Consider the following 25,520-nt stretch of genomic DNA (forward strand, 5'->3'; position numbering starts at 1 on the left):
ACTGCACTCCAGCCTGGGCGACAGAGCGAGACTCCGTCTAAAAAAAAAAAAAAAAAAAGATCTACCTCATGCAGATGAATGGAGAAGCAAAATGTGGACTCTCCGGGCAACGGACAATAATTCAGCTTAAAAAGGAATGAAACCATGCCACGTGCTACACCAGCACGAACCCTGCGTGACCCCACGAATCCTGCGTGACCCCACGAATCCTGCGTGACCCCACTTATGTAAAGAATCTAGAACAGCTGACTCAGGCAGCAAGAACAGTGGTTGCCAGGGGCTGAGGAGTGGGAGGAGGAATCACTGTTGACTGAGAATAGAGTTTTAGTTCAGGAAAGTGAAAAAGTTCTGGAGATGGATGGTGGCGATGGTTACACAACGTGAACGTACTTAACCCTACTCAACTATGCATTTAAAAATGGTTAAGATGGTACATTTTACCACAATGCGTAGGTGGGGGCAGCCCTCACTGAAAACATAGTATCTGAGCAGAGGCTGGGCAGAGGCTCAGGGCTGCCCGGCGGGCCCTGGGGAAAGCATGCCTGGCCGAAGGCACAGGTGGGCAAAGGCCTGAGTCAGGAATGTGGCTGGTGCAGTCCAGGTGCGGGTGGGAGGGCTGGGGAGGTGTGGAGGGTGAGGACAGGGGGTGCAGGGGCCTGCTGAGGATGCGGGGGGTGCACATCAGACTGCGGTTGGGGGTGAGGGCTGCTCTCTGTGCAGGATCTGCTCGTCCTGCCCAGCCAGGAACACTGAAAACGGAGGGGAGCTGAGAAATCCACACGGGGCGCTGCACGTGCCCATCCAGGTGTAGACTCTGAGGGCATGGAGGCATGGAGTTGTGCAGTTCACAACCTGCACACCTGTCCACAGCAGCCCTGACTCCAGATGGGTGGCTGTTCATATGTCCTCCACAGACCTCTGCAGCTGCTTATGACACCTCTCGGCTGTGGCTCATGAAACTATGACTGCAGCCCCACCCTGAAGGATCCAGCCAGCCAGCCAGCCAGCTGTAACGGCTGTGAGGGGACAGGTCTTGATGCCCAGGGCTTTCCTAATGACCGAGCCTGGCCAACTTCATGTTCTTGGTCTCTGGGCATCTCAGCAATGGCTTGAATTATGCCCTGGCATCAAGCCACTTAAGGATGGAGACAGAGTCGCTGTGGACACTAACAAGGGCTTTTCTCCCCAGGTTGGTGGCATCTGTGCTGGGCTGTAGTGCTGGCCTGGGAGGTCCCCGACACTCGGGCCCCCATGACGGTGTTGTTCCTGCAGGCCTGCTGGGGGAGGACACTGGCAGGGAGGCAGGTGGGAGGAGGAGAGGGCAGGGCTTCCCAGAGCGACTGGGAAGGCACTCCCGCTACAGGGCCCCAGGGGAGCCTCCGGCTTTCCCCGAACTCACCTCTCCTCAGGCACTTGGTTTTCTGCCAGTCTCTGGAGAGTAGGCTTTGCTTAGGGCCGGTGGAAAAGTTCCCGTTTCCCACTATGCAGCCAAGTGAGCCAGGGCAGCCAGCGGGTAGAGGAAAGGGATAGGCATGACCTCTCCTGAACGGGTATCAAAAGCAAGTCAGTCAATCATAGGCCAGAGGCGTGGAAACTTTTTGGCAGAAACAACATTTCCTCTTCCAGGAAACGGCACTTGGTGTTCTCAGGATGCCTGGGGCTAGGGTGCCAGCATGCTGCTTGGGGGTGGGGGTGGAGAGGGTTTGGAGTTGAGGTAATCACAGAGCCTTCCTGAAGCAGAAGCCCTTGTGGGCCTCAGAGGCTGGCAGGGCCCATACATAGCACCTGCAGAGGGCAGGGGTGCGCGTCAGGAACTGGAGAAGGGGGAGCTTGTGCGGGATGCAGAGGAGCGCCAAGCAGGGAGCTGTGGGGGTCTCTGCGGCTCCAGGGAGTGACAATATTCGGGGACTCCCTAGGAGCTTGCTGAGCAGGGAGGTAGGAGAGAAGCCAGGAGGGGGACACAGTGAGTGAGCCTCAGGGAGGGCAGGGCACGGGCCCCATCCACCCCAGCGTGGGGTGGCATGAACAGCTTTTCAGCTCCGGAGCTGTAGCATTGACAATTCAATCTATTTGAGGCCATACTAAAAACCCCAAACACCCAAATTCTCAAAAACGATCTTCAAGAGTGACGTTAAATGCCAACCGTCCCTGCTGCAGCAATCTCAGGCTGCCACCTCCCCTGGCTGTCTGCAAGGGTCTCACGCACTGTCACAATGGCAGTGAGCCGGGCCCTGGGCTCCAGGCAAAATGCAGGGGAAGTGGCCAAGGCTAGCCATTCTCAATGCAGTCAAAATGGTCATTTTTACGGAAGTGTCCTGAGAGTCACAATTCCGCACAGTCAGCAGGTGCACACCTGTGCATGGGGCTGCTCACCCATCGGGGCACCATAACGTCTGTTTGCTGAGCCTGGCAGGCTCTGGAGCCGCTGGTGAGCACACAGACACAGCCCCTCTCCGGGGCAGGCACTCACAGCAGCCACAAGCACCGCCACCTCGTGGCCTGGGAGTCCTCCCCGGAGGCCAAGCTGTGGTTCAGCTGGTGCTGTCTCCTGCAGGAGCACCCTGGCTGGCTCAGGACTTCCTAGCCGGGGACACGTGCCCATGACGCAGGGTCTGGGTCAGCCCCTGGGTCGGGGAGCTAATGCTTTTGACCCACTGAGCCCACAGTTGTGGAGGTCTTCACTGTCTCCTGACGGATGTTCTTAAAACAGAGGCTACAACATTGTGAGGACAGAGGAGCTTTACAGGCCAGCAGGAGTCGCTCATAGCTGCGTCACCAAACCCTTGACCATGAGAAAAAAGTATGGGGGGCTTGCCATGGATGGGACGGGGACCGCAGAGAGGCTGGCTCAGCTGTGCAGATCGGTCCCCATTAGGGTCAAAACGCAGGCTCCCTGGGCCCACGCCCAGGAGCATACAACTGGCCCTCATGAGGCCAGTATCGGTGGTCAAGATGGGCCAGGAGTGGTCTGTGAGCTATCTCCTCAGGATTTTTAAAGGTTCCCTACATTATTTTTATTTTTATTTATTTAACATTATTATTATTATTATTATTTTGAGACGGAGTCTTGCTCTGCCACCCAGGCTGGAGCATGATCTCAGCTCACTGCAACCTCCACCTCCCGAGTTCAAGCGATTCTCCTGCCTCAGCCTCCCGAGTAGCTGGGACTACAGGCACGCACTACCATGCCTGGCTAATTTTTGTATTTTTAAAACAGATGGGGGTTTCACCATGCTGGCCAGGCTGGTCTCGAACTCCAGACCTTGTGACCGCCTGCCTCAGCCTCCCAAAGTGCTGGGATTACAGGCGTGAGCCACCGTGCCCAGCTACATTATTTTTTTAAGTTTAGAAATACGTAGAATTTATGTAACGTGGAATAACAACAGACATGTCAGCTGGTCTTAATTTAGTGAATAAAATAGAGAATTGCATCGCACCGAACATGTACTGACTTAACTAAAGGTTTAGGACTTCACAGACACAGGAGGATGATAGGAGTGGTGAACAGATGGGCTCGAACAGGAGCTGAGCTGCAAGCAGACACCACAGCACCGAGAGACGGGGAAGCACTGCAAACTGGGAGAGAAAATGCCGTTGTGTTATGAGATCTTCGGGCTGTCGTTTTTCTGGCCAAAACCTCTGTGGCTGGGGTGCCTTTGCTCAGGCCTGCTGGGCTCATTTCACCCACTTGGGCTGGCAGGCTGCACTCAGCTCACACTACAGGCCTGGGTCCCATGCCTGCCAAGGGCAAGTCAGGCATGGAATGGCGAGGCGTGTGTGAGCGTGCGCGGGGTCTGGCCACTGCGCACAGTCAGACATGCCGGCTGCTTCAGCAGGGCAAGCAGCTATAGGTGCTGGCACGGGTGCTGGTTCCCTGTGAGGCTTCGGCCTCAGAGACCTCAGAGAGCCTGAGTGGGGAGCTCCTGCCTGCAACCACACCTGGGGCACAGCCCTCTCTGTTGGCTCACACCAAGGTGGCATTGGCGTTGAGTGAAGAGGCCCGGGGCAGCCCACTCCCTTCCAAGCTCCCCCTAAACTTTGCTTCTTTATGGGTCTAACACCCCCCGCTCAGTGACTGGATCCAGAGCCAGCATCGCCGGCGGGCAGCGTGGGTCCATGGCAGGCCCCAGGAAGGCTGGTGCAGGGCTGACATGGCCCAGCACACGACAGGCATGGCCCATGCCAAGGTCCAACGTGACACGACAGAGAACCGGCCACAGAGTCCCGCCTCAGGCACTAAGCCTGTTTAACAACAACCCCCAGAAAAGTGGCTTCAGACAGTGGCAACATTTATTTTGCTCACACATCTGTATTTGGAGCGGGGCTCACAGGGGCAGCTGGGCTCTGCTCTGCTCTGCTCATCAGTTGGGGAGGCTCGAGGCACCTGTAGGCTCACTTGTGTGTAGCTGGTGGTCAACGCGGGCTGGCAGACAGGACGCCTGCACGGCCTGTCCCTGCAGCCTGGGCTTCCTTCCAACATGGCACCGGGGCCAAGCCTGAGCCCCCTCAACCCGTCAGTCACATGGCAATTACCGCCCCAGCAGGCCACGTAAACCTCCCCAGGGTCAAGAGAGGGGGATCCCCTGGATAGGCAAAATTCCAGAGGGGGACAGGGGACTGGAGATGTCATTCCTGCCATAAGACCCTGGACACTGCCCGGGAGAATCCTTCCATAAGAGAATCAGGAATCAGAACAGCTTTACGTTGCTCAAGGTAAAAGGCAATGCCTTCAACTCTGAGTAAAAACCATTTCCAAACCCGAATGTTCCCCCTTCCTCGTTCCCATTTCTGTTGAACTCTCAGACCACGCACAGAGCTCCGTGCGCACCCCGGAGTGCAGGGCAAAGGCCTCCCCGCCCACCCCGAGTTTGGCAGCTGCCAGAGGGCAGGAAAGGAGAAAACAGTGAGGGGACAGGGAACCTGCAGCCCCTTCCCTCCTTCTACCAGGTAAAGAGCCACCGGGGAGAAGCAGAAAACATTTTCAACTCAAGGCCTGCCCTGGCTCAGACACTCTCCCGCCCAAGCCACTGTCCAGAGATAAGGGAGAGTTTGGCAGCAGAGGCAGGAGTGGGCACGAGCCCTGCACCCCAAGGGTATAGGACCCACCTGCGACGGAGGCTGGGCCAGGAGCACGCCAAGGAGCCGGAAGCAGGCAGCAGTAGCCCTCTGCCAGGGAGGGCAGGAGCAGTCACCAGGCACAGCGCAGCATCCAAGGCCTGCTGGCACCTAAGGAGGGGCAGGGCCACTCTGGCACCCACACCATGCACAGGCTGGCTATGGCCACTGCTGGAAGAATTGGAAGCCTGTGGTGCCTGCAGAGACAAAAGCAGCCCCAAGTCCACAGCCCGCTCACCTGGTGACCACACCCACCCAGGGCCTGTCTGAAGGGGTGTGCTTGTTTCTGGGCATGAGGACTGTTTATCTTGGTCTCCACTGTTCTACAAAAAAACCCCGGCATTCAATAAACTATGAAACAACAGGCAATCCACTGCCACGAAATAAAGCTATTGACAGAAGCAGACCCAAGAATGTCCCATGCCAACTGTCACATAGCCACACCCCCATGACACGCCCAGCAGCTCACCCCGTTCCCCTCCACGCGGGTGTCCACACTGCTTCTGTAACCCCTGCCACCACAGGTGAGGCTGCAGTGAGCATCTCTGCACAGGTCTGTGCCACCCACGGTGTTTCAGCCAACAATGGACTGAGCAGACCAAGGAGGTCCCATGAGGTTACAACGGGAGCTGAGAAGTCCCTGTCCTCATAACATGTAGCACAGTGTATCTCCCGTGTTTGTGGTGGCGCCGGTGTCAACAAGCCTGACATGCTGCCAGCGCACGTAAGTACATAGGTAACATCCTAGGCTTCCACGCTCACTCCCTGATGCACCCGAGCAGCTCCTGGTAAGTGCCTGGTGCTATTTTTAACACTTTAGACTGTATTTTTACTGTACCTTTGTTTAGCATTTTTTTTTCAGACGGTCTGGCTCTGTCGCCCAGGCTGGCATGCAGTAGTGTAATCACAGCTCACTGAAACCTTTCCCTCCTGAGTCCAAGACATCTTCCCACCTCAGCCTCTGAGTAGCTGGGGCTACAGGCATGAGCCACCATGCTTGGCTAATTTTTACATGTTTTTGTAGAGATGAAGTCTTACTCTATTGCCAGGCCGCTCTCGAGCTCCTCAGCGTAAGTGATCTGCCTGCCCCAGCATCCCAGAGTGCTGGGATTACACGCGTGAGCCACAGTGCCCAGCCAATTTAGCTGTCTAGACACACAAATCCTTACATTATGTTACGGTTGCCCAGGGTACTCAGCAGGGTCACGTGCTGCACAGGCCCATGGCTGGGAGCAGTGGGCTAAGCCGCACAGGCTGGGTGTACAGTGAGCTGTGTGAGTGCACTGTGATGTTCCTACGGTGATGGAGTCCCCTACAGAGGCACTTCTCAGAGCACAGCCCATTGTTAAGTGACATGTGACTGTCCTGTCAGGTTCATTCCAAAATGGCTGGCCCCGTGATATTCCTGCCAGCACCACACAAGTTCCCGTTTCTGCAGATCCCCGCTCCCAGCTTCCTCATTGCGGCCGGCAGACAGGGCAGCACGCCCCTGGGCTCCAGCTCACACTCTGGGTGTGGCAAGGCCGTGCAGTCTTCATCTGCTGCTTGGTCATCTGGTCTCCTTTCAATGAACTATTAATATCCGCTGTCACGGTTCTAGAGACTTCTAGCTGGTTACTTGCTGAGTTGCAGGAATCCCCCTAAACACTGGCTCCTTGCCGGCTTTATCCATTAAAAAGAAGGAACCAGGAAAGTGCCCCTCTCAGTCACAACCTGTTAATGGTCCTCTGTGTCCTCCAATGCACAGAAAAACTGAATTTTGATCTGGCCAAATCACCCATATTTTGCCTTAGGATTTATGCCTTTGGGGTCTCAAAATAAGGGCTTCTTCCCCAAGGGAACAAAGATAAGCTCCCGTATCATCTTCCAGTGGCTCACGGCCATGCCAGAACCCATGGCGCCTGCCTCTGCTCTCCCCTCTCCTCTTCACTGCTGTCTCCCAGGCCACCAGTCCCTCCCGGCTGCCCAGCCCCAGGTCCTCCTGCCATCTACCCTCCCACAGCAGCCCACACTCTCACGGCTTCTGCTGCGAGAAGCGCTCCTTCCTGGGATTCCCTGGCACAGTTCAGCTGAGTATTTCTCCACCTTTGCTGGCTGCTCTCCTCCAGCTCCATGGTCTCTACAACCCAGGTCTACGCTAACACACAAGACAACGTAAACTGTTAAGGGCTTTACAACTTATTTCTGACATGGATTGCTGTGTTAAGATAATATGAAAGAAAACTCAGTGAATATAAAGTAAAATATTTTAAAATATAACTGATTTTTCTACAGGCCATTTTCTAAAAATGTCTAAGCAACTAAAGCCGTCATTAAAATGTTTCTTTTCTTTCTTCTTTTAATTTTTTTGAGATGGAGTCTCGCTCTGTCGCCCAGGTTGGAGTGCAGTGGCGCAAACTTGACTCACCACAACCTCCGTCTCCTGGGTTCATGGAATTCTCCTGCCTCAGCCTCCTGAGTAGGTGGGACTACAGGCATGCACTGGCATATGCCCGGCTAATTTTTCATATTTTTAGTAGAGACGGGGTTTCACCATACTGGCCAGGCTGGTCTGGAACTCCTGACCTTGTGATCTACCGGCCTCGGCCTCCCAAAGTGCTGGGATTACAGGCGTGAGCCACTGTGCCCAGCCTAAAATGTTTCTTTTGAAAGATGCTGGAATAAAAGAATTCCTTATTTATTTATTTATTTATTTTTGGGGGACAGAGCCTTGCTCTGTAGCCCAGACTGGAGTGCAGTGGCGTGGTCTCGGCTCACTACAATCTCCGCCTCCTGGGTTCAAGCGATTCTCCTTCCTCAGCTTCCCGAGTAGCTGAGATTTCAGGCACCCACCACCATGCCCGACTAATTTTTTTATTTTTAGTAGAGACCAGGTTTCTCCGTGTCGGCCAGGCTGGTCTCAAACTCCTGACCTCGGGTGATCTGCCTGCCTCGGCCTCCCAAAGTGCTGGGACTAAAGGTGTGAGCCACCACGCCCGGCCTAGAATTCCTGATTTATATTAAAACCATTCTTGCTTTTTACAGGGTTGAAGTCCTTAGTTGCTTAGACATTTTTAGAAAATGGCCTGTAGAAAAATCAGTTATATTTTAAACTATTTTACTTTATATTCACTGAGTTTTCTTTCATATTCTCTTAACACAGCAATCCATGTCAGAAATAAGTTGTGAAGCCCTTAACAGTTTACGTTGTCTTGTGTGTTAGAGTAGACCTGGGTTGTAGAGACCGTGGAGCTGGAGGAGAGCAGCCAGCGAAGGTGGAGAAATACTCAGCTGAACTGTGCCAGGGAATCCCAGGAAGGAGCGCTTCTCGCAGCAGAAGCCGTGAGAGTGTGGGCTGCTGTGGGAGATGAAGAATGGAAACATCTGTATAAGATAATACCTTCTAAATACGATTTTTATATAGAATACTTACAAATTATCCAAGTAAGCAACACTAACTAGTCCTTTATAGACTACAAAAGCCAGACCTGAGGAGGCCTGGCAGAGAGGAGCCTGCAGGTGCCAGACCCGACCTGGGTTGTGTGGTGAAGACGTGGGATTGGGGAAAGCTGGCCCCAGGCCCAGATGCCACCCCAGGACCAGCATTCATTGCTTTCAGTCACACGTGCTTAGATGCTATATAGTCACTAGTCTCGCAGATTTTATAAACAATGATAGTTAAACAATTATCCTAGGTCTTAGTGAAGGTAAAAATATCTCACTGCACAAGGGCAAAAATAATTCGTACTAAGAATTTTTTTTTTTTTTTTGCGACAAAGTCTCGCTCTATGCCCCAGGCTGGGGTGCAGTAGCACAATCTCAGCTCACTGCAACCTCCGCCTCCCGGATTCAAGAGATTCTCCTGCCTCAGCTTCCCGAGTAGCTGGGATTACAAGTGCCTGCCACCATACCTGGCTGATTTTTGTGTTTTTAGTAGAGATGGGGTTTCACCATGTTGGCCAGGCTGATCTCAAACTCCTGACCTCAGGTGATCCGCTGACCTTGGCCTCACAAAGTGCTGGGATTACAGGCATGAGCCACCAAGCCCGGCCTTGTACTAAGAATTTCTTCAGAGAGTACATATAATAGAATGGCATGAAAGCTAAAAACAGTAGACATTATTTATGACATTCATATAATTCAAAAAGTGTGAACCACTAAATATTTAATCCAAGTATTTCTTATTTTCTGGATTTGCTAGACCATTACTTCCTCATCAGTCTTTAGATGGAGAGATAGAATCTTATTAGTCATAAACATCATTGTAGGGCTAGAATAAACCTTTTAAGCCAGTTCTTCCTTTTCACAAACAAAGCCCTGGAAGCCTAGAGAGGTTGGGGCTGCCTGAGGCCCCACATTAATAAAGTTCATGCCCGTCCTCTCACCTCCGAACTAAGGGAGGTGGAGACACAACACAGTGCCTCAGTTTTCTGTAAACCAATGAAAAACATTTCTTGAAACAATACAGTCAGCTGTCACTACTAATCACCAACAAGACTCACAATTTTGGATGTGGTTTTTAAAATACTAAGTCTGCTGACTTTAGCCTCTAAGCATGAACAGTTGTTGGGAGTTATAACACTCTGGACAACAAAGATTAAAAACCCTCTGAAATTGTTTTAATGTACGTTTTAAATCTTCAGGAACTTTCTTGTCATGAAAATTTATAATATGAACTATGAAAGGGATTATGTTACCTTACTGATGAATCATTATATTCTTGTAATTATCAGAATAATTAGATTTATGGAAAACTATAATAAAAAACATAAAAGCTACCTGTTTCCATTTTCTGCCTTAACAGCCAATGAATGAACAAAGTAAGGAATTTAAGAAAAGATTCTTGGACATGTAAATGGACCTGACTAGTCCGATGCAGTGTGGTCCTAGTTCTCAATATGCAGGGGTGACTACAGACCCTACATGTCACCAGAAAACATGAAAGCATTCTCAATGTTTTACATAAAATGGAAAAGCAGCTTTTGGTGACATGAGCTTTATAAAATAAAACATCCATAAAGCAAGTTTCTATTTTTAATTTTTTTGCTTTGATAAATCAATTGCTTCACAAAAATCCTTTTTAAAGACAACAATCCAAGAAAACATATTGTTACAGTATTCACATTTCAAAGATTGTCAGTTTCAAAGACCGAATATAACTAGAACGAAAGATTGCTGAGTTCTTTCTGTCTCTAAGTGCCAGGAATGGGCCTTCGCAAGGGGCAGAACCCCCTCTGGGCACCCTGGAGTTTGCCTCAATGAAAAGTGCCCACTGCCACCTGACACAGGCAGGAGACGGATCACTCTCAGGTCACACAGACACAACTCCCGGAGCCCTTAGCCATGAGGGTTTCTTTTGCATACTGGATAAACACTTCCACTCATCTTACTATCTGGAATCAAAGCACAAAGGCCAAGCTAGTCCCTCGGCGGGAGCGAGCTGGAACCCAGCACAGCCAGCCCTGCCACTCCTGCTCAACAGGTGCAGGGCAGGAATAACAGCAACATGCTCAATTTGGGTCTCAAGACACATTCAAAGGGAGCCTTCATAGGGAAAAACTCAACAAGAATAAAACTGGGACCGAGTCTGATCATTTAAAATGAAATCTTAGAGGGGTCACACTTTTACAGATTCTCTCCACTGTCCAAGGGCTGGAGAACAGGTGTTTTAAGGTGCCAACTGACCTCAAACATGCTGGGCAGTGATTTTACAAACTGAAACGGCTTGCCATGTAGAAGCTAGTTAAAAGCACCCATTGGAGAGAGGTTAAAGGAAACTCAGGCTATGTCCGTAAGCACCCTTTCTCTAAATGATCTTTATCCTATTCCTCTGAATTTAGTAAGAATTTAGGAAAACTGAAGAAAGTTTTCAGCTGGAGAGAATGCACACTGTACCATTCAGCATGGGTGTTTAACTCTCAGGCCAGAGCTTCACAGTGCCACCGACGTTCAGGCAGTGCTCTCTTTTTATAGATGGGGGTCTCACTGTGTTGCCCAAGATGGAGTGCAGTGGCTATTGACAGGTGCAAGCACAGTGCACTGCAGCCTCAAACTCCTGGCACATGCAATCCTCTGCCTCAGACTCCCGAGTAGCTGGAACTAGAGGCACGCCCTACTGCGCCGGGCAGGGGCAGCACTCTTAAATTCAATCCACTGCTTAGTGAATGTGATTTCTAGTGGGGGAAAGAAACAGTGACCTATACATGAGTCTACATTCTGTGAATGGCTTCCACTAATCTACACTAAAGAGCAGGCAGCTGAAGAGACGGAGGGTGGCGAGGGATGAAGAGACGAAGGGTGGTGAGGGATGAAGAGACGAAGGGTGGTGAGGGACGAAGAGACAGAGGGTGGTGAGGGAAGGAGGAAGGGCTGGCTGGCTTTCATGGGTGCTTATTTTAGGTTAAAAATGATCTTGTAGACTTACTTAAAATATGAGAAAACAGTTCACAAATGAGGAACGCAATGGTGGCTTTAAGATGTCATTTTTGGCCGGGCGCAGTGGCTCCCGCCTATAATCCCAGCAATTTGGGAGGCTGAGGCAGGCGGATCACCTGAGGTCAGGAGTTTGAGACCAGCCTGACCAACATGGAGAAACCCGTCTCTACTAAAAATACAAAATTAGCCAGGTGTGGTGGCGCATGCCTGTAATCCCAGCAACTCAGGAGGCTAAGGAAGGAGAATTGCTTGAACACAAGAGGTGGAGGTTGCAGTGAGCTGAGATCGCACCATTGCCCTCCAGCCTGGGCAATAAGAGCAAAACTCTGTCTCAAAAAAAAAAAAAAATGTCATTCTCTCCCCAAAAGACTTGATAATCAAGTCTTTCAGTTAAAGCCCCTGAAAGATTTTAAAATAAATTTCTGTGTATTTCCCACTGACTTCTTAACCTCAATTAATATATTCTTTTGAGAAAAATCAATTCCAGAAAAAACTCTTCACTAGCTTAAAATGTCCCTTGGCTTACAACCAATCATTACTGTTGAATCTCAAGAATTGAAGACATTCCCGACCCTGTAAACAAATGAACTTCAGCCATACCATTTCAGATGATATGAAGACATTCTGTAGGAAACACCGTGGCCTGTTTTCTGAGAAAAAGCACCACTCCTAAGTAAACAAATGAAAACAAATCAAAACCAGAGAAAACAGAACCCAGCCCACTCTCTCGGTTCATCTTGTTACCAGGAAACAGAAGTCCTACAGTTTCTCCAAATCTCACGTGGTCAAGTGAGCAGGAGGGCTCTGAAAAGTCAAAAGCAACAACGTACAAGAGAACGCTGACACCAGGAGACCAGCCACAAACGCAAACACAGGAACCAACCCGTGGGGGCTGCCGAGGCGCCCTCGCCAGACCAACTCGCCGCTGGGACTCCAGGGATGTCCGCTAGTTAAGTAATAAAGTCTGAATATCTGCTGTTTGCCCTAGCTCTGAGCCAATGGGGTAGAGCACATTTTATATTAGTTTATAATAAACATTCTGCGTATAACATATTTTGAAGTTAAAACTTCTAAAACAATACACAGCTAACATGGTAAAGCAACCATGCAACTGTGGTCAGATTTAAATTAGACTGGAGTATGTCTGGTAAGAGCTCCTAACGGATCACTGGCTACCATTTCACCTCACTTACCCGAAGTCCTATTTAGCAGATACCTTTCAATATATGTTTAGATCAAGTGTAAAATGCAATCCGAGCATTACATATCAACAAAAATTTGCAGATATCAAAATTTCATTAAATAGCTGTTTCTTTATAGTAGTAAATGTTCATCACCACCCTGGGAGAGCAAAGAACCATAGAACGGTAGCTAACTTTGGGCAGGTTCATTAAATTTGGTCAATTCGGAACATTCCAAATTGAAATATTAATAGCAAGCATGTATTGTTTCTTCTCTAGAAATTTTATCCTCAATATAGTCATCATCCAATTCATAACGAATTTATAAAAATAGCTTTTTTATCCAATAATTCCAGCAAGGTAAAAATAGGAGTTTCTTTTTCTATATAGCAAATGAAACAGGCTCACTGAACATGGGGGGACTTAGGCTTGCTAAGCTTGCCGTCCGTCCACTCACGATGAAACCACACTCAGTCTAGGCGTGTGCCGTTGTCACCGCACACTGGCAGTTTCGGGTGCAGCAGCTTCTTTCAAATCCATGGGCCACACAAATAAACCAGCCCACTGAGATCTGCTGGAACCACAGAACTAAGTGAAAACCGCATCACGGTTTAGAAAATGGCAGCGCTATTCCTTAATCTAATTAGGGATTCAAGGTGGGGAGGGAGTGGTGTGTCATTCCTCACAATCTAGCGTTAAACCTTTAAAGAATTTCTTTAAAAATCCACACACACACACATGTGTGCACATGCACACACACACACACACACACTTGAAAGAAGTCGCTGCACCGGCAAAGACACGCTTTAAGCTTACTATGAAATACAAAAGTGCACTCTTCTATATCTACATATAAAACATATTAGAAATAAAACTGTGTAAAATGTTTGCTGTGCAAACTCTAAAAAGTCAGGTGCGTCTGCTCCTGCCCCTACTGCAGGGAGTCACTGTTCTCCAAGACCAGCCCGCTGATGTGGGCGGGGGCCAGGGCACCCGCGTCCTCCTCCGTGCTGTCCACAGACTCGTCCTCGCTCTGCCCTGCCATCATGACCTGCTGCACCGCCAGGGTGGCCCCGTCTGAGGACAGAGACTGAAGGCTGTCCACGTTCATGTTCACGGGCGTGGTGATGGTGACAACAGCTCCTGCGGCAGGATGAAGGTGTGTCATTATTTAAATTAGTACTCGCAGAAAAACACTTTATTACTCAATTGGATGCTGTTTGCTTGTTTGACCTAAAGTTAAAAAAAAAAACACCTATATATGTTTAGGGAATGTTCAACAGGGATTTAAGAAACTGTTTCTGGGCCGGGCGTGGTGGCTCATGCCTGTAATCCCAGCACTTTCGGAGGCCGAGGCGGGCGGATAACGAGGTCAGGAGATCAAGACCATCCTGGAGACCATGGTGAAACCCCGTCTCTACTAAAAATACAAAAAATTAGCCGGGAGTGGTGGCGGGCGCCTGTAGCTACTCCCAGCTACTCGGGAGGCTGAGGCAGGAGAATGGCGTGAACCCGGGAGGTAGAGCTTGCCGTGAACGGAGATTGCGCCATTGCACTCCAGCCTGGGCGACAGAGTGAGACTCCATCTCAAAAAAAAAAAAAAAAGAAAGAAATTGTTTCTGAAATCAGCCTCAGACCACGCTTGGCTAATAAGGCCTTGGTCTAAGAACAACTTCAGTGGAGATCAGGAGATACAGAACACAGATTCATGGAGCAAAAGGTACTGTAATAACAAAAAATCCATAAACACAGAAGAAAGACACACAAGAAGAATATAGCAGAGAAACAGAATGAAAAGGAGAATACAGAAAGAGGAAGGAAGATTTGTGTGAAAGAAAAGGAAAGAAAAGGAAAGAAAAGCTTGTCACATGCCAGTGCCTGCTGTAAAACCTAATAGCAGAAGACGGAAATGGCCCAAATATCCACGAGCAAGGCCCAAATCAAAAACTCAACAATGGAGAGGACAGGCACGGTGGCTCACAACTCTACTCCCAGCACTTTGGGAGGCCGAGGAGGGAGGATCCTTTGAGCCCAGGAGTTCCAGACCAGCCAGCCTGGACAACATAGGGAGACCTCATCTCTACAAAAAGTTTAAAAATTAGATGGGCATGGTGGTGCATGCCTGTAGTCCTAGCTATTCAGGAGGCTGAGGCGGGAGGATCACTTGAGGCCAGGAGGTCCAGGCTGCAGTGAACCAAGCTTGCTCCACTGCACTCCCACCTGGGTGACAGAGCAAGACGCTGTCTCAAAAAAATAAAACAAAACATTGAACAACGGAATGCTATGATGCTACTAAATACAGTGGACCAACATTTACTAATTTCTAAAACTCTGCAAGATGTATTAATAAGTAATGAAAGAAAGTAGAGACAGTGTTATGTGATATGCTAACATCTGGGTAAAATTGTAAAAGAAGCCCGGGCATGGTGGCTCACACCTGTAATCCCAGCACTTTGGGAGGCCGAGGTGGGTGGATTACAAGGTCAGGAGTTCGAGACCAGCTTTTCCAATATGGTAAAACTCCATCTCTACTAAAAATACAAAAATTAGCTGGGTGTAGTGGCATGTGCCTATAGTCCCAGCTACTCGGGAGGCTGAGGCAGGAGAATCACTTGAACCCAGGAGGCGGAGGTTGCAGTGAGCTGAGATTGTGCCACTGCACTCCAGCCTGGTGACAGAGTGAGACTCTGTCAAAAAAAAAAAAAAAAAAAAAAAGAAAAGATTTAAAGAGATACACATTCATTCATTCATGTCTGTGCATACAATATCATATCATGTATGTACTGGAGCTTGTACAGGAAACTGGTAACAATGATTGTCTCTGGAGAAGTAGAAGCCAGATGGAAGAGAGATTTACTTTTCGCTGAATATTCTTGCTTGAATGTCTTTCCTCAATAGATAGGTATTGCCTTTTCTGACAGAGGGAGACAGAGAAAGAGGGAGAAAGAAAGAGAATAACTTTCTAGCTATACATTCTTTAAAGAGAAGACCACTACACATCCAAACCTAAAGGATGCAGCCACAGCAGTACTTGAGGACACTCTGGTTTAAATGCATGTAACGCAACTTAAGAAAGGCTAAATGGAGACAAAATCAGCGTGATTCACAACCCATCCTAACCTGAGGGCCAGCACCCCCCAAGGAAAGTCACCTGCGCATTCAGTGGAGAACCCATCAGCGCCTGCTGCAAGCAACTGACTTGAGGCTGGGGGAAGAACCATCTGAAAAGACTACAGAGAACAGAGCCCAGCACTCACACAGGTAGCCTGGAAAACTCATTGTCTGCAGGCACTGGATGGAGAACTCAGGAAGGTCTGACCTCAGCTGGGACAATCCGTGCTAGCCTGAGCACTGCTGGGGACCACCCACAAGGACCACACTGCTCCCAAGTGACCTAACTGCAGTCCAGAGCCAAGCTCAAGAAGACTTACAGGAATACGAAAACACCCAGCACCCCAAAAGGCCAAATTCCCAATGCCTGGCATCCAGTGAGATGACCAGGCATGAAAAGAGGCAGGGAAACCCGTCATGACGAGGAAAATCAATCAGCTGAAACTGACCCAGAGCTGACAGATGTTAGAATTCGCAGAGAAGGACATCAAAACAGTGGCAGCAACTGTATTCTGTGTGTTCAAAACTTAAGTAGACTCATGAAAGACAGAAAGACTCCAACAGAACTTCTGGAGAGATGAAAACTACAGCGTCTAAGATGAAAACCACACTGGATGGGATGAGCATAAGATGAAGCAGTACAGAAGAAAAGATGAGTGCGGCAGAAGGAGAGTCACAGGAATCGCCCAAAATGAAACACAGAGAATCTAACAAACGGGAAAGAACATCAGGAACTGTGTGAAAATTTTCACCACCGAATACACAGGCACTGAAGTCCCTGAAAAGGGCTGCAGGAGGAAGGTCAGAAAATATGGGTGAAGAAATAACGGCCCCAAACTTTCCTAACTGAATAAGGGTCTATCGCTGCCAGAAAAGAGAAAGAAGAGGAAATATCACCATTTACATACACTTAAAAACACATGCACACAGGCCAGGAGGGGTGCCTCACCCCTGTAATCTCAGCACTTTGGGAGGCCGAGGCGGGCAGATCACGAGGTCGGGAGATTGAGACCATCCTGGCCAACATGGTGAAACCTCATCTCTACTAAAATAAAAAAAATTAGCTGGCTGTGGTGGCTCACACCTGTAGTCCCAGCTACTCAGGAGGCTGAGGCAGGAGAATGGCGGGAACCTGGTAGGCAGAGGTTTCAGTGAGCCGAGATCACGCCATTGCACTCCAGCCTGGGCGACAGTGAGACTCCGTCTCAAAAACAAAAAAAAAAACCAAAGTAAACAAACAAAAAAAACCAAAAACACACGCACACAAAACCATCCAAAATATGAAGACCTCATGCGAACAGAAAGATGCCTATAAAACACACCAGAATGGCTGCCTATGTCAGGGGATGGAGGGCAGAGGCCACAGGGAATAAGCAAAAACAAGAGAAGGGCATGGAGGAGGAAGAGAAAGAAGCCACATGGTGAGAACGGGGTAAGTCCCTCCTCCACACCCGGAGTCGGAGGGAAAAAGAGAGCAAACACAGAAGCAAAGGAGAAGATCCACTGTCCATGACTGTGTCTTTGAGACAGAATTAATGATTTCATATCTCTATCATGTGTTTTACATTCTCTACTACTGGTGCTCCTAACTGTCACTGAGAGCTCCCATGCACCCAGAATGCAGCTTCCTCGTGTTTTAGTTGCAGAGAAAGAGAACCACGTACTTTCATTCACTGCATTACCTGAGGCTCACAGCTAACAGGCCTGATCCAGGCCTCTTGTTCATAATCCCCACCCCATGGTCCACCATGTCTGGCCTTGGCCAGCCACCTGTACCTTCTGACATGGTGAGCTCGCTCGGTGGTGGCTGTGCGACTCCTGATGCAATAGAGTCAGGCCAAAACCTCTGAACTGGCCGGTTCTGAGCAGTTTTTTTCTTTGTTTTAGGGGTCTCTGAACAACTTGAATCCAACATTGGCTGAAGAATTCGTCTTCTGGCATTGATGAACCTGGAGTTGACAAAGAGAAGCTTCCATGAAAACAGCCTTTGTAAAGACCCTATACAGGATGAACAAATCCTTCTAACAAACACGCTGCACTATGAACCACGCTACAAAGAATGACTGACGTTCTCCACTATAATAACTACTTAAGAGGACTCAACAGCTATTCCAAATTCTCTAAATGCCCAGAATCACAGAGCCTGTTGTTTTAAAAATCATGTAAATAAGGACCAACTCATCCATGGCGCTTGTTTTTTTTTTTGCCTCAACTCCTTTAGTGCATGTTTGTGAACTAGGTACTCATAACAACATAGATGATACTGTTGAATTTGTGAATCTGACACTATTTTCCCTAAGGAAGAAAAATGTTAAAGAAGCAAGACTTTCTGTAGTGCCATCATGCCTGAGACGATTGGGCAGTCTGCACTCGTCTGGAAGTCACCAGATCACCAACATGGCCGAGCCTCTGGGTGGCAACACGTCTGAGCCATCAGAGAATGGGACTGCCACCTCCTCTTGTTTCACCACAAAGCATGATCTAAGGCAAGAGCTGCATCTTTTCAAAAACTATTCCCAATGATGAGCTGTTTCTTAGATGACTGAGGGCATAAGTCATCCAGTGGTCCTAGACATGTGGCTAGCACAGCACATAGGCACCAGCAGTGATGAAATCCCCGACAGACGTTAGCGACTCTGTCAAACTAGGAACTCATGCCTGTGATAAGACCCCACAGAGAAAGAGATCAGCAACAATCACAGGTTGGCAAGGCAGGCTGGACACTGTTTTTGTATTTTTTAGATGGAGTCTCGCCCTGTCGCACAGGCTGGAGTGCAGTGGCATGATCTCAGCTCACTGCAACCTCTGCCTCCCAGGTTCAAGCAATTCTCCTGCCTCAGCCTCCTGAGTAGCTGGGACTACAGGCGCCCGCCACCTCGCCCAGCTAATTTTTGTATTTTTAGTAAACGGGGTTACACCATGTTGGCCAGGATGGTCTCGATCTCTTCACCTTGTGATCTGCCTGCCTTGGTCTCCCAAAGTGCTGGGATTACAGATGTGAGCCACTGCACCCAGCCCAACAGTCACAGGTTGGCAAGGCAGGCTGGACATTGTTTCATATCAAATGAGTATGACAGCAATCTCAAAATACATTAAGATTAAAGGCTGCTGTCCTCAGTTCCCATTCTTATGCTCTGAACTGTTGCCTTTAAATGTGAGAAAGTGCAAGGAGATTCAAATCCCCAGGCTGGCTTTTCCTCCTGCAGTGACTGGAGCACAAAGATAGCAACCCAGACATGAGTTCTGCTGCACCTACCACCCTATGCCACTGACCGGGCCACTTTGCTACAAAAGGAGCTGCAATGGAAAGAAATGGAAAGAAAAACATCTGTCCTATGAAAGCGCCTATCAAACCAGAACCCGTCCAGATTCACGCATTACCCCTAACCTAATGCAGAAGCAGCAATACCAATTATGCTTAAGGCCTCGTTTCTGTCTTCTTTTTTCAGTAACATGAGTGATAAAGTAGTTGACCTCTTGCTAGAGTCACACATTGCTCATCTATTAAAAGCCAGACTTCTCTATCTGGATAGCTGAGTAGCCATGTTTACAGTATCAGGGAAACAAAAGCATTACTTTTAGACTCCGATTCTACTCTGGTTTGTCACTGTGACAACTATTCTCTTTTTTTAATGCCCCCCTCTGCAAAACACAAAACTAGAACTGGATCAGCTCTAAGGTTGCTTAATTTTAAAAGTCCAAGATTTTAAAATAGCTACAATTATATTAGCACACAGTCTAACAATAACGAAGCAGTTCGGATCCCGCCATGCTTCATTTAGAGGAACCTGGTGATCCCTGCAGCACAAGCTCCACGGCCACCCACAACCCCAACAAGACCTAGAAGGGAAGGCCCCACTGCTATTGTAATGTGTTGGTTGTTTTCTTTCTTTCTTTTTTTTTTTTTTTTTTTTTTTGAGACCGTCTCACCCTGTCACCTAGGCTGGAGTGCAATGGTGCGATCTTGGCTCACTGCAACCTCCGCTTCCCGAGTTCAAGCCATTCTCCTGCCTCAGCCTCCTGAGTAGCTGGGATTACAGGTGTGCGCCACCACATGTGACTAATTTTTCTATTTTTAGTAGAGACAGGGTTTCACCATGTTGGTCAGGCTGGTCTCGAACTCCTGACCTTGTGATCTGCCCACCTTGGCCTCCCAAAGTGCTGGGATTACAGGTGTGAGCCACCACGCCTGGCCTGTAATGTGTTTTTAAATCCTTCTTATTCAAAGCTGCTACCAGCAGAGGCATGAGCTAATGATGGGTGTGTATATCTCACTGCAAGATATAATGTTTGTAAATACAAAAGAAAAGAAAGTCACAAAAAGTAAAAGTAGCTACAAATATTAAAGATTTCAGAAATTTGGAATTTTTAAAAGTTATATTATTAAACTGTTATTATTACTAAAAATTAAAAGTTGATACTAAACCTAGGTAAGACAATTTGTTAATGCAACATAGTAGCAAGTCAGGGAACACCAGGAAATCATGAATGAAGAAAAGCAGGAGGGTGCTGAGCAGTGACGGGGCACCAGCACACCCAGAGAAGCATCCCTCCCCCTTCAGCCCACCCACCACAGGTGTGCCCCAACCAAAGTATGTGGTTTCCACATAGACTCCCGGAAAACAACCAAGCACATGAGCAGTATATAACAACCACTGCAGCAACAACATACTCAGAATCTTTAAATTTTTGTTAATATTCTATTTAAAAGATTTAACAGGAAATAACGCAAATAGTATAGTCTGTTGTGACCACCCAAATCCAAAAGAATGGCAAGAATGTAGGATCATGGCAGTACTTATGCAACCCCGAAGCACACCTCCCGCACACACGACTGCACAAAGACAAAGACTTTCTTGCTGGAACTTCAACAAGTTCACATTTTAGCACAGCTAAGATAAAGACAGTAATGTTTACAACTGGGAGAATTTGTGCTTTCTTCTTTTATGCATGCCAGTTTTATTCAGCTGAAATTGTTTCCTACATCTGAATAATAAGTAAATTTAAAAAATGTGACAAGTGACTAATAACCAAAATGGAAGACCACCCCCCACTTCAGTGCCACCTAGGAACACACACAAGCCCTTACTAAGAAAAAACATCTGGCCAGAGTCTAAGTGTCCACAGCAATGTTTGACAGCAGGACTAGAAGGGGACGTTTTATGAAATGTCCTCCTGGGTGTTTCTCTCCTAGGAATGGCTCCCAGGCTCTTCTGTGGAGCAGGACCCCCACAAGAAAGAGCAGCAGAGGGTCCCCTCATGGGGCAGGACCTCTCACCTCTTGACCTCCCACCATCCAGAGGCTCATCCACTAACAACACATCAGTTTTGTATGAATGTGGGGCTTGGGGACAGTAGCACCCTAGAGAAACAGTTCTAAAGAGGCAGGCAGGATGCAGTCCATAATCAGGTATTGATAGGAAAACTTAGGTTGAACCTGGTTTATTCCTAAGTCTCCTGCTCCCATTGCCCATTAAAAGAACTCATATTTTTAGTCAGTTGCAGTGACTCACACCCATGATCCCAGCACTTTGAGAAGCTGAGGTGGGAGGATCACTTGAGGCCAGGAGCTCGAGACCAGCCTGGGCAACACAGCAAGACCCCGTCTCAATTGGGAAAAAAGAAAAAGAGAGATCTCCTCTTTTCAGCAAGATTTCACCACGTATTGGTGCCAGGGTTTCCAAGTGCTCTACCGTGCTGATAGCATGATTTCAGGAAGCAGGGCACCTTACCAGTTGTTGACTTGGAGTAGTGTCAAATTTGTCTGAGCAGCAATCTGTTTTTTCTCATCCTCTGTTGGGTAGGGATGCTGAAAATAAAAAGCAGGGTTACCATGGCCTTCGAGTTTACAAAGGAAATCAAGACGATTTAGGCAAAATGTGAGCATTACATAATCATCAGAAAATAATGGTAACATCAATAGTGCTTCTAGCCAAAACCTAACCGTAGTCTCACAGAACAAAGTGTTTCTCCTAGTCCCAGGAATGTCCTAGTGCCGCAGTGGCTGGTTAGCGCATAGGCCAAGGTGGACCGCCCCCCATGTCTATCGGTTCAGCGGTGACGGTAACAGCAGCGACATCACGGGGAGCAGGTATGCAGTCCAGCGGTGAGTCTACGCCAGGCTTGATACAATCTATAGATTCTGTATCAACTTTATTGAACTTTAACTTACGAACAATAAACTACATCCATGTAAAGAGGATGGATGGATGCGTTCTGGCCCGGGAGCCTCTGCCACAAGCAACACGCAGCACATTTCAATTACCTTGGTCCATTCTATAATAATTCACTGATTCCTCAGAAGCACCTGCTGAGATGGTCACTGTCACTGTCTTTATTTTACAGAAGAGGAGACTGAGGCATGAAGTGTTTACAAACTGCCCCCATCCCACAGCTGGTGAAACAGGTGGAGTAGGAAATGGCCAGGCAGGCTGGGGGACAAGTTTCCATCATGGGTACCATAAGAATCAACTGACACTGGAATGAGCTGATGCCATCGACGGCTTTCCTGGGATGAGATCTCTGCTGGATTCACCTGTGCTGTCAGTAAGGAACTGAACCCAGGGCTGGTGACAGGAGTGCCAGCTATGCTATTCTTCTTTTATGTATGACTGAAACATTTCACATACAAAAAAATCCAACCAGAGGGCTGGGCGCGGTGCCTCACGCCTGTAATCTCAGCACTTTGGGAGGCCAAGGCAGGTGGATCACTTGAGGTCAGGAGTTCAAGACCAGCCTGGCCATCTGAAAAAAAAAAAAAAAAAAAAAAAAATCCGGCCAGGTGCAGTGGCTCACGCCTGTAATCCCAGTACTTTGGGAGGCCAAGGTGGCCAGATCACGAGATCAGGAGTTCAAGACCATCCTGGCTAACACAGTGAAACCTTATCTCTACTAAAAATACAAAAAATTAGCCGGGCATGATGGCACGCACCTGTAGTCCCAGCTATTCGGGAGGCTGAGGCAGAAGAATTGCTTGAACCCAGGAAGCAGAGGTTGCAGTGAGCCGAGATCGCGCCACTGCACTCCAGCCTGGGAGTGCAGAAAAAAAAAAAAAAAATCCAACCAGAACTAAATAGCAAAACTCACAGAAGTACCAACCAAAAATGATTTCTAGCTATGGTAAATAATTTCTCCAAGATTGATGACTGTCTATATGTGGAAACCAACACGACATTTACTCTAAAACCTGAATGCGCTAAAGTCCCTGATTTGGAATCAACAAGGACCCAAGAGAATGAACGGCACCAGCGAAGTCAGCAGTGGGAGTTTACTTTGGCTTTGATGTGAAAGGAACACTGAGTGTAGCGTGGAAACACCCCTGCCCATCACATGGGGACGGAGCGGCCTCGGATGTGCCTCAGCAGTGATGGGTTTGTTTCCTCAAACTAACTGGCAGTGCGACTCAACTTGACTCCATCCATGAGTGTGTGGCTCTGAGCTCAAGGTCATGGAAACAGAAATACTGCTCTCCCCCTTTTAAAAGCTCATCAAATAGAAACAGGGCAGGAAACACGAGCACACAAACAGAAAACACTAAATGGCCAGAGATGCTGCCCCAGAGTATGCGGGAAACTACGGGGGGACGGTGCTGCCGAGAAACGAGGGTGAGGAGGGACTGAGGACACCCCACAGGAAAAAAAGCGGCATCTTCACTGGACATGATGAGCAGGGTTTACTGTTTGAGAAATTATTAAAACATTAAAGGAAACCTGAAAGGAGAGTACTCACCCAATCCCACCACTTGGTGTTGTTCTATCATTATGTTATACATATACTGATTGGCTGTAATAATCACAATGTGTGTAAATATACCGACATGCTGCCTTTTGACTTCCTATCCTTCAGTAAACCTCCCGACTGCTTAGAGCCCTCATTCCTGTTAACTATCCGTATGATACTCCATCAAACCGGCACGTCCTCATCTACATGCCGACCCGCTTCCCATTATTATATTCAACAACACTAACATTCTTACACACAAATCTTTCCGTTTTCTTGTGACTGATCTCTTTGGACCAGTTTCTCGGAGCAGCCCCGCTGCTCACAGGTAGCACTTCTTTCTCCTGACACGTGCGGCTTGCTACCTTTTAGGCCCATGGAAGTGGCTTGGTGGAGACCAAGAGGCCAGGGCAGGCAAGCAAAAGAGGCTCAGCCCAGGCTCCTGCCAGGCCTTCTGCCCAGGAGAGGGTCCTTCTCCTCCCAGGACCACTCAGCAACACTACCCACCAGACACTACCCACCAGTTTCAAGCCCTCGGGCCAGTAACTCCCATGGACCCTATCCTCAACCGAGGAGCCCGAGGCAGCCAGAGGAAAGTGGGCCGCGAAATGGCGAGATGGCCACGGGCTCAGGGGCCCACAGTCAGGGGAGGGCAAGGACAGAGTGCTGAGGACAAACAGGCCTCGGCCACAGTGAAGGCACCCTGGAGAGGAGACAGCGGGAGGGCAGGGCAGATGCAGCGCAGAAAGCCGAGGAAGAGGCTGGGAAAACAGGAGGATATGGCCACAGCCCCACAACAATCAGTGGCGACAGTGTGGGAGAAGGGCAAACAGGGCCAAGCCAAACTGGCGTCTGCCTTCCTGCCTCGGCCTCCCTGTGCTTGTCCCAGGAGAGCCCCGCCTGCTCTCTCCTGCCCTGGATCAGCAGGCTGGCAGCAATGGTGCCACACAGCGTGCAGAGCAGGTGTCCCCCATCAACTCAGCAAGCAGGCCCACCACTGCGCTTCCTAAGATGTCCTAGGGACAGGGAGAAGACGCAGCCATGGCCCGGGGGAGGAAGCTGGGTGCACATGCGCTGAGCAAACCGGTGCACCCTGTGGGACAAACTCGCTTCCAGCAAAAGGCACCCGCCTGGTGGCCCGCCTGTGGGTGCACCCGGCCCTGTGATGTCTCTAACCCATCTCGGCTCGTCAATCCAACACACAGAAACACAGCAATTTCCCCAGCTGCTGCCCAAGAACACCCCTTCTCTGCCCACTTTTCTGGCTCACCTGACCCCATCACCCTTCGTGGTGGGCTGTGTACAGCTCACATGCGCCCGGGTGCTCCTTCATGGCGGCCCTCATTGCCCTTCAAGTTCCCTGCAGCAGTGCCCCACGCTCCCCACATTATGGACATGGCACGAAGTCCTGAAAGTCAGGCCTTTGATTTTCTGAGCCCAGAGAAGTAACCCTTTTCCATGACACATAAGCCAGAGGGCAAGCGTCGCAGAGGGCTGAAAGGCAAGGGCCGGCCCAGCCATCCTTACCCCGATGTGCTGGAAGAGCCAGGACCGCATCACGTTCGTGGCATGCTTTGGCAGGACGCCCCTCTTGTTCTTAGAGGAACCATCATCTTGATGCAAGATGCTGAGATCTTGGTTTAACTGTAACTGAAGCTGTTAAAGTTGAAAATAACATTAGAAAGCATAGGAAGTTCTCACATATCCAAGTACTTACAACTGCAGGTGGAGAAAACAGCCAAGGATCGGACAGGGAAATGACTTGCAGTCAGGCCCATGCACGGGAACCCTGTGTGGACTGATGTTTCAGGACGTGGCTCCCTCCACATTACCGGGCTTTTCTTTTTTTTGAGACAGGATCTAGCTCTGTCACTCAGGCTGGAGTGCCGTGGTGCAGTCACAGCTCACTGCAGCCTTGAACTCCTGAGCTCAAGTGATTCTTCCCGCTCAGCCTCCTGGGTAGCTGGGACCTCAGCCACG

The 25,520-nt window shown here is 48.9% G+C and overlaps 2 protein-coding genes across 5 annotated transcripts in view; one reads left to right on the forward strand and one right to left on the reverse strand.

The window, feature by feature from the left end:
* The window catches only part of CBS (cystathionine beta-synthase), a 225,327-nt gene that overhangs the window by 28,225 nt on the left and 171,582 nt on the right, over positions 1-25,520 (forward strand). The gene's annotated exons all lie outside the window — the stretch shown is intronic.
* Positions 10,116-25,520, reverse strand: part of PKNOX1 (PBX/knotted 1 homeobox 1) — a 70,024-nt gene continuing 54,619 nt past the window's right edge. For all 4 annotated transcript variants that reach the window (XM_058427901.1, XM_032175512.2, XM_032175513.2 and 1 more), the window contains exons 8-11: positions 25,068-25,196; positions 21,554-21,630; positions 17,598-17,770; positions 10,116-13,853 (exon numbers count right to left, since the gene is read on the reverse strand). In XM_058427901.1, coding sequence (XP_058283884.1) covers positions 13,642-13,853; positions 17,598-17,770; positions 21,554-21,630; positions 25,068-25,196 — 591 coding nt within the window. In that variant the 3' untranslated portion in view covers positions 10,116-13,641. The remainder of the gene's footprint in view (positions 13,854-17,597; positions 17,771-21,553; positions 21,631-25,067; positions 25,197-25,520) is intronic.

Source organism: Hylobates moloch, unplaced genomic scaffold, assembly GCF_009828535.3.
Source record: "Hylobates moloch isolate HMO894 unplaced genomic scaffold, HMol_V3 SCAFFOLD_14, whole genome shotgun sequence".
NCBI lineage: Eukaryota > Metazoa > Chordata > Mammalia > Primates > Hylobatidae > Hylobates > Hylobates moloch.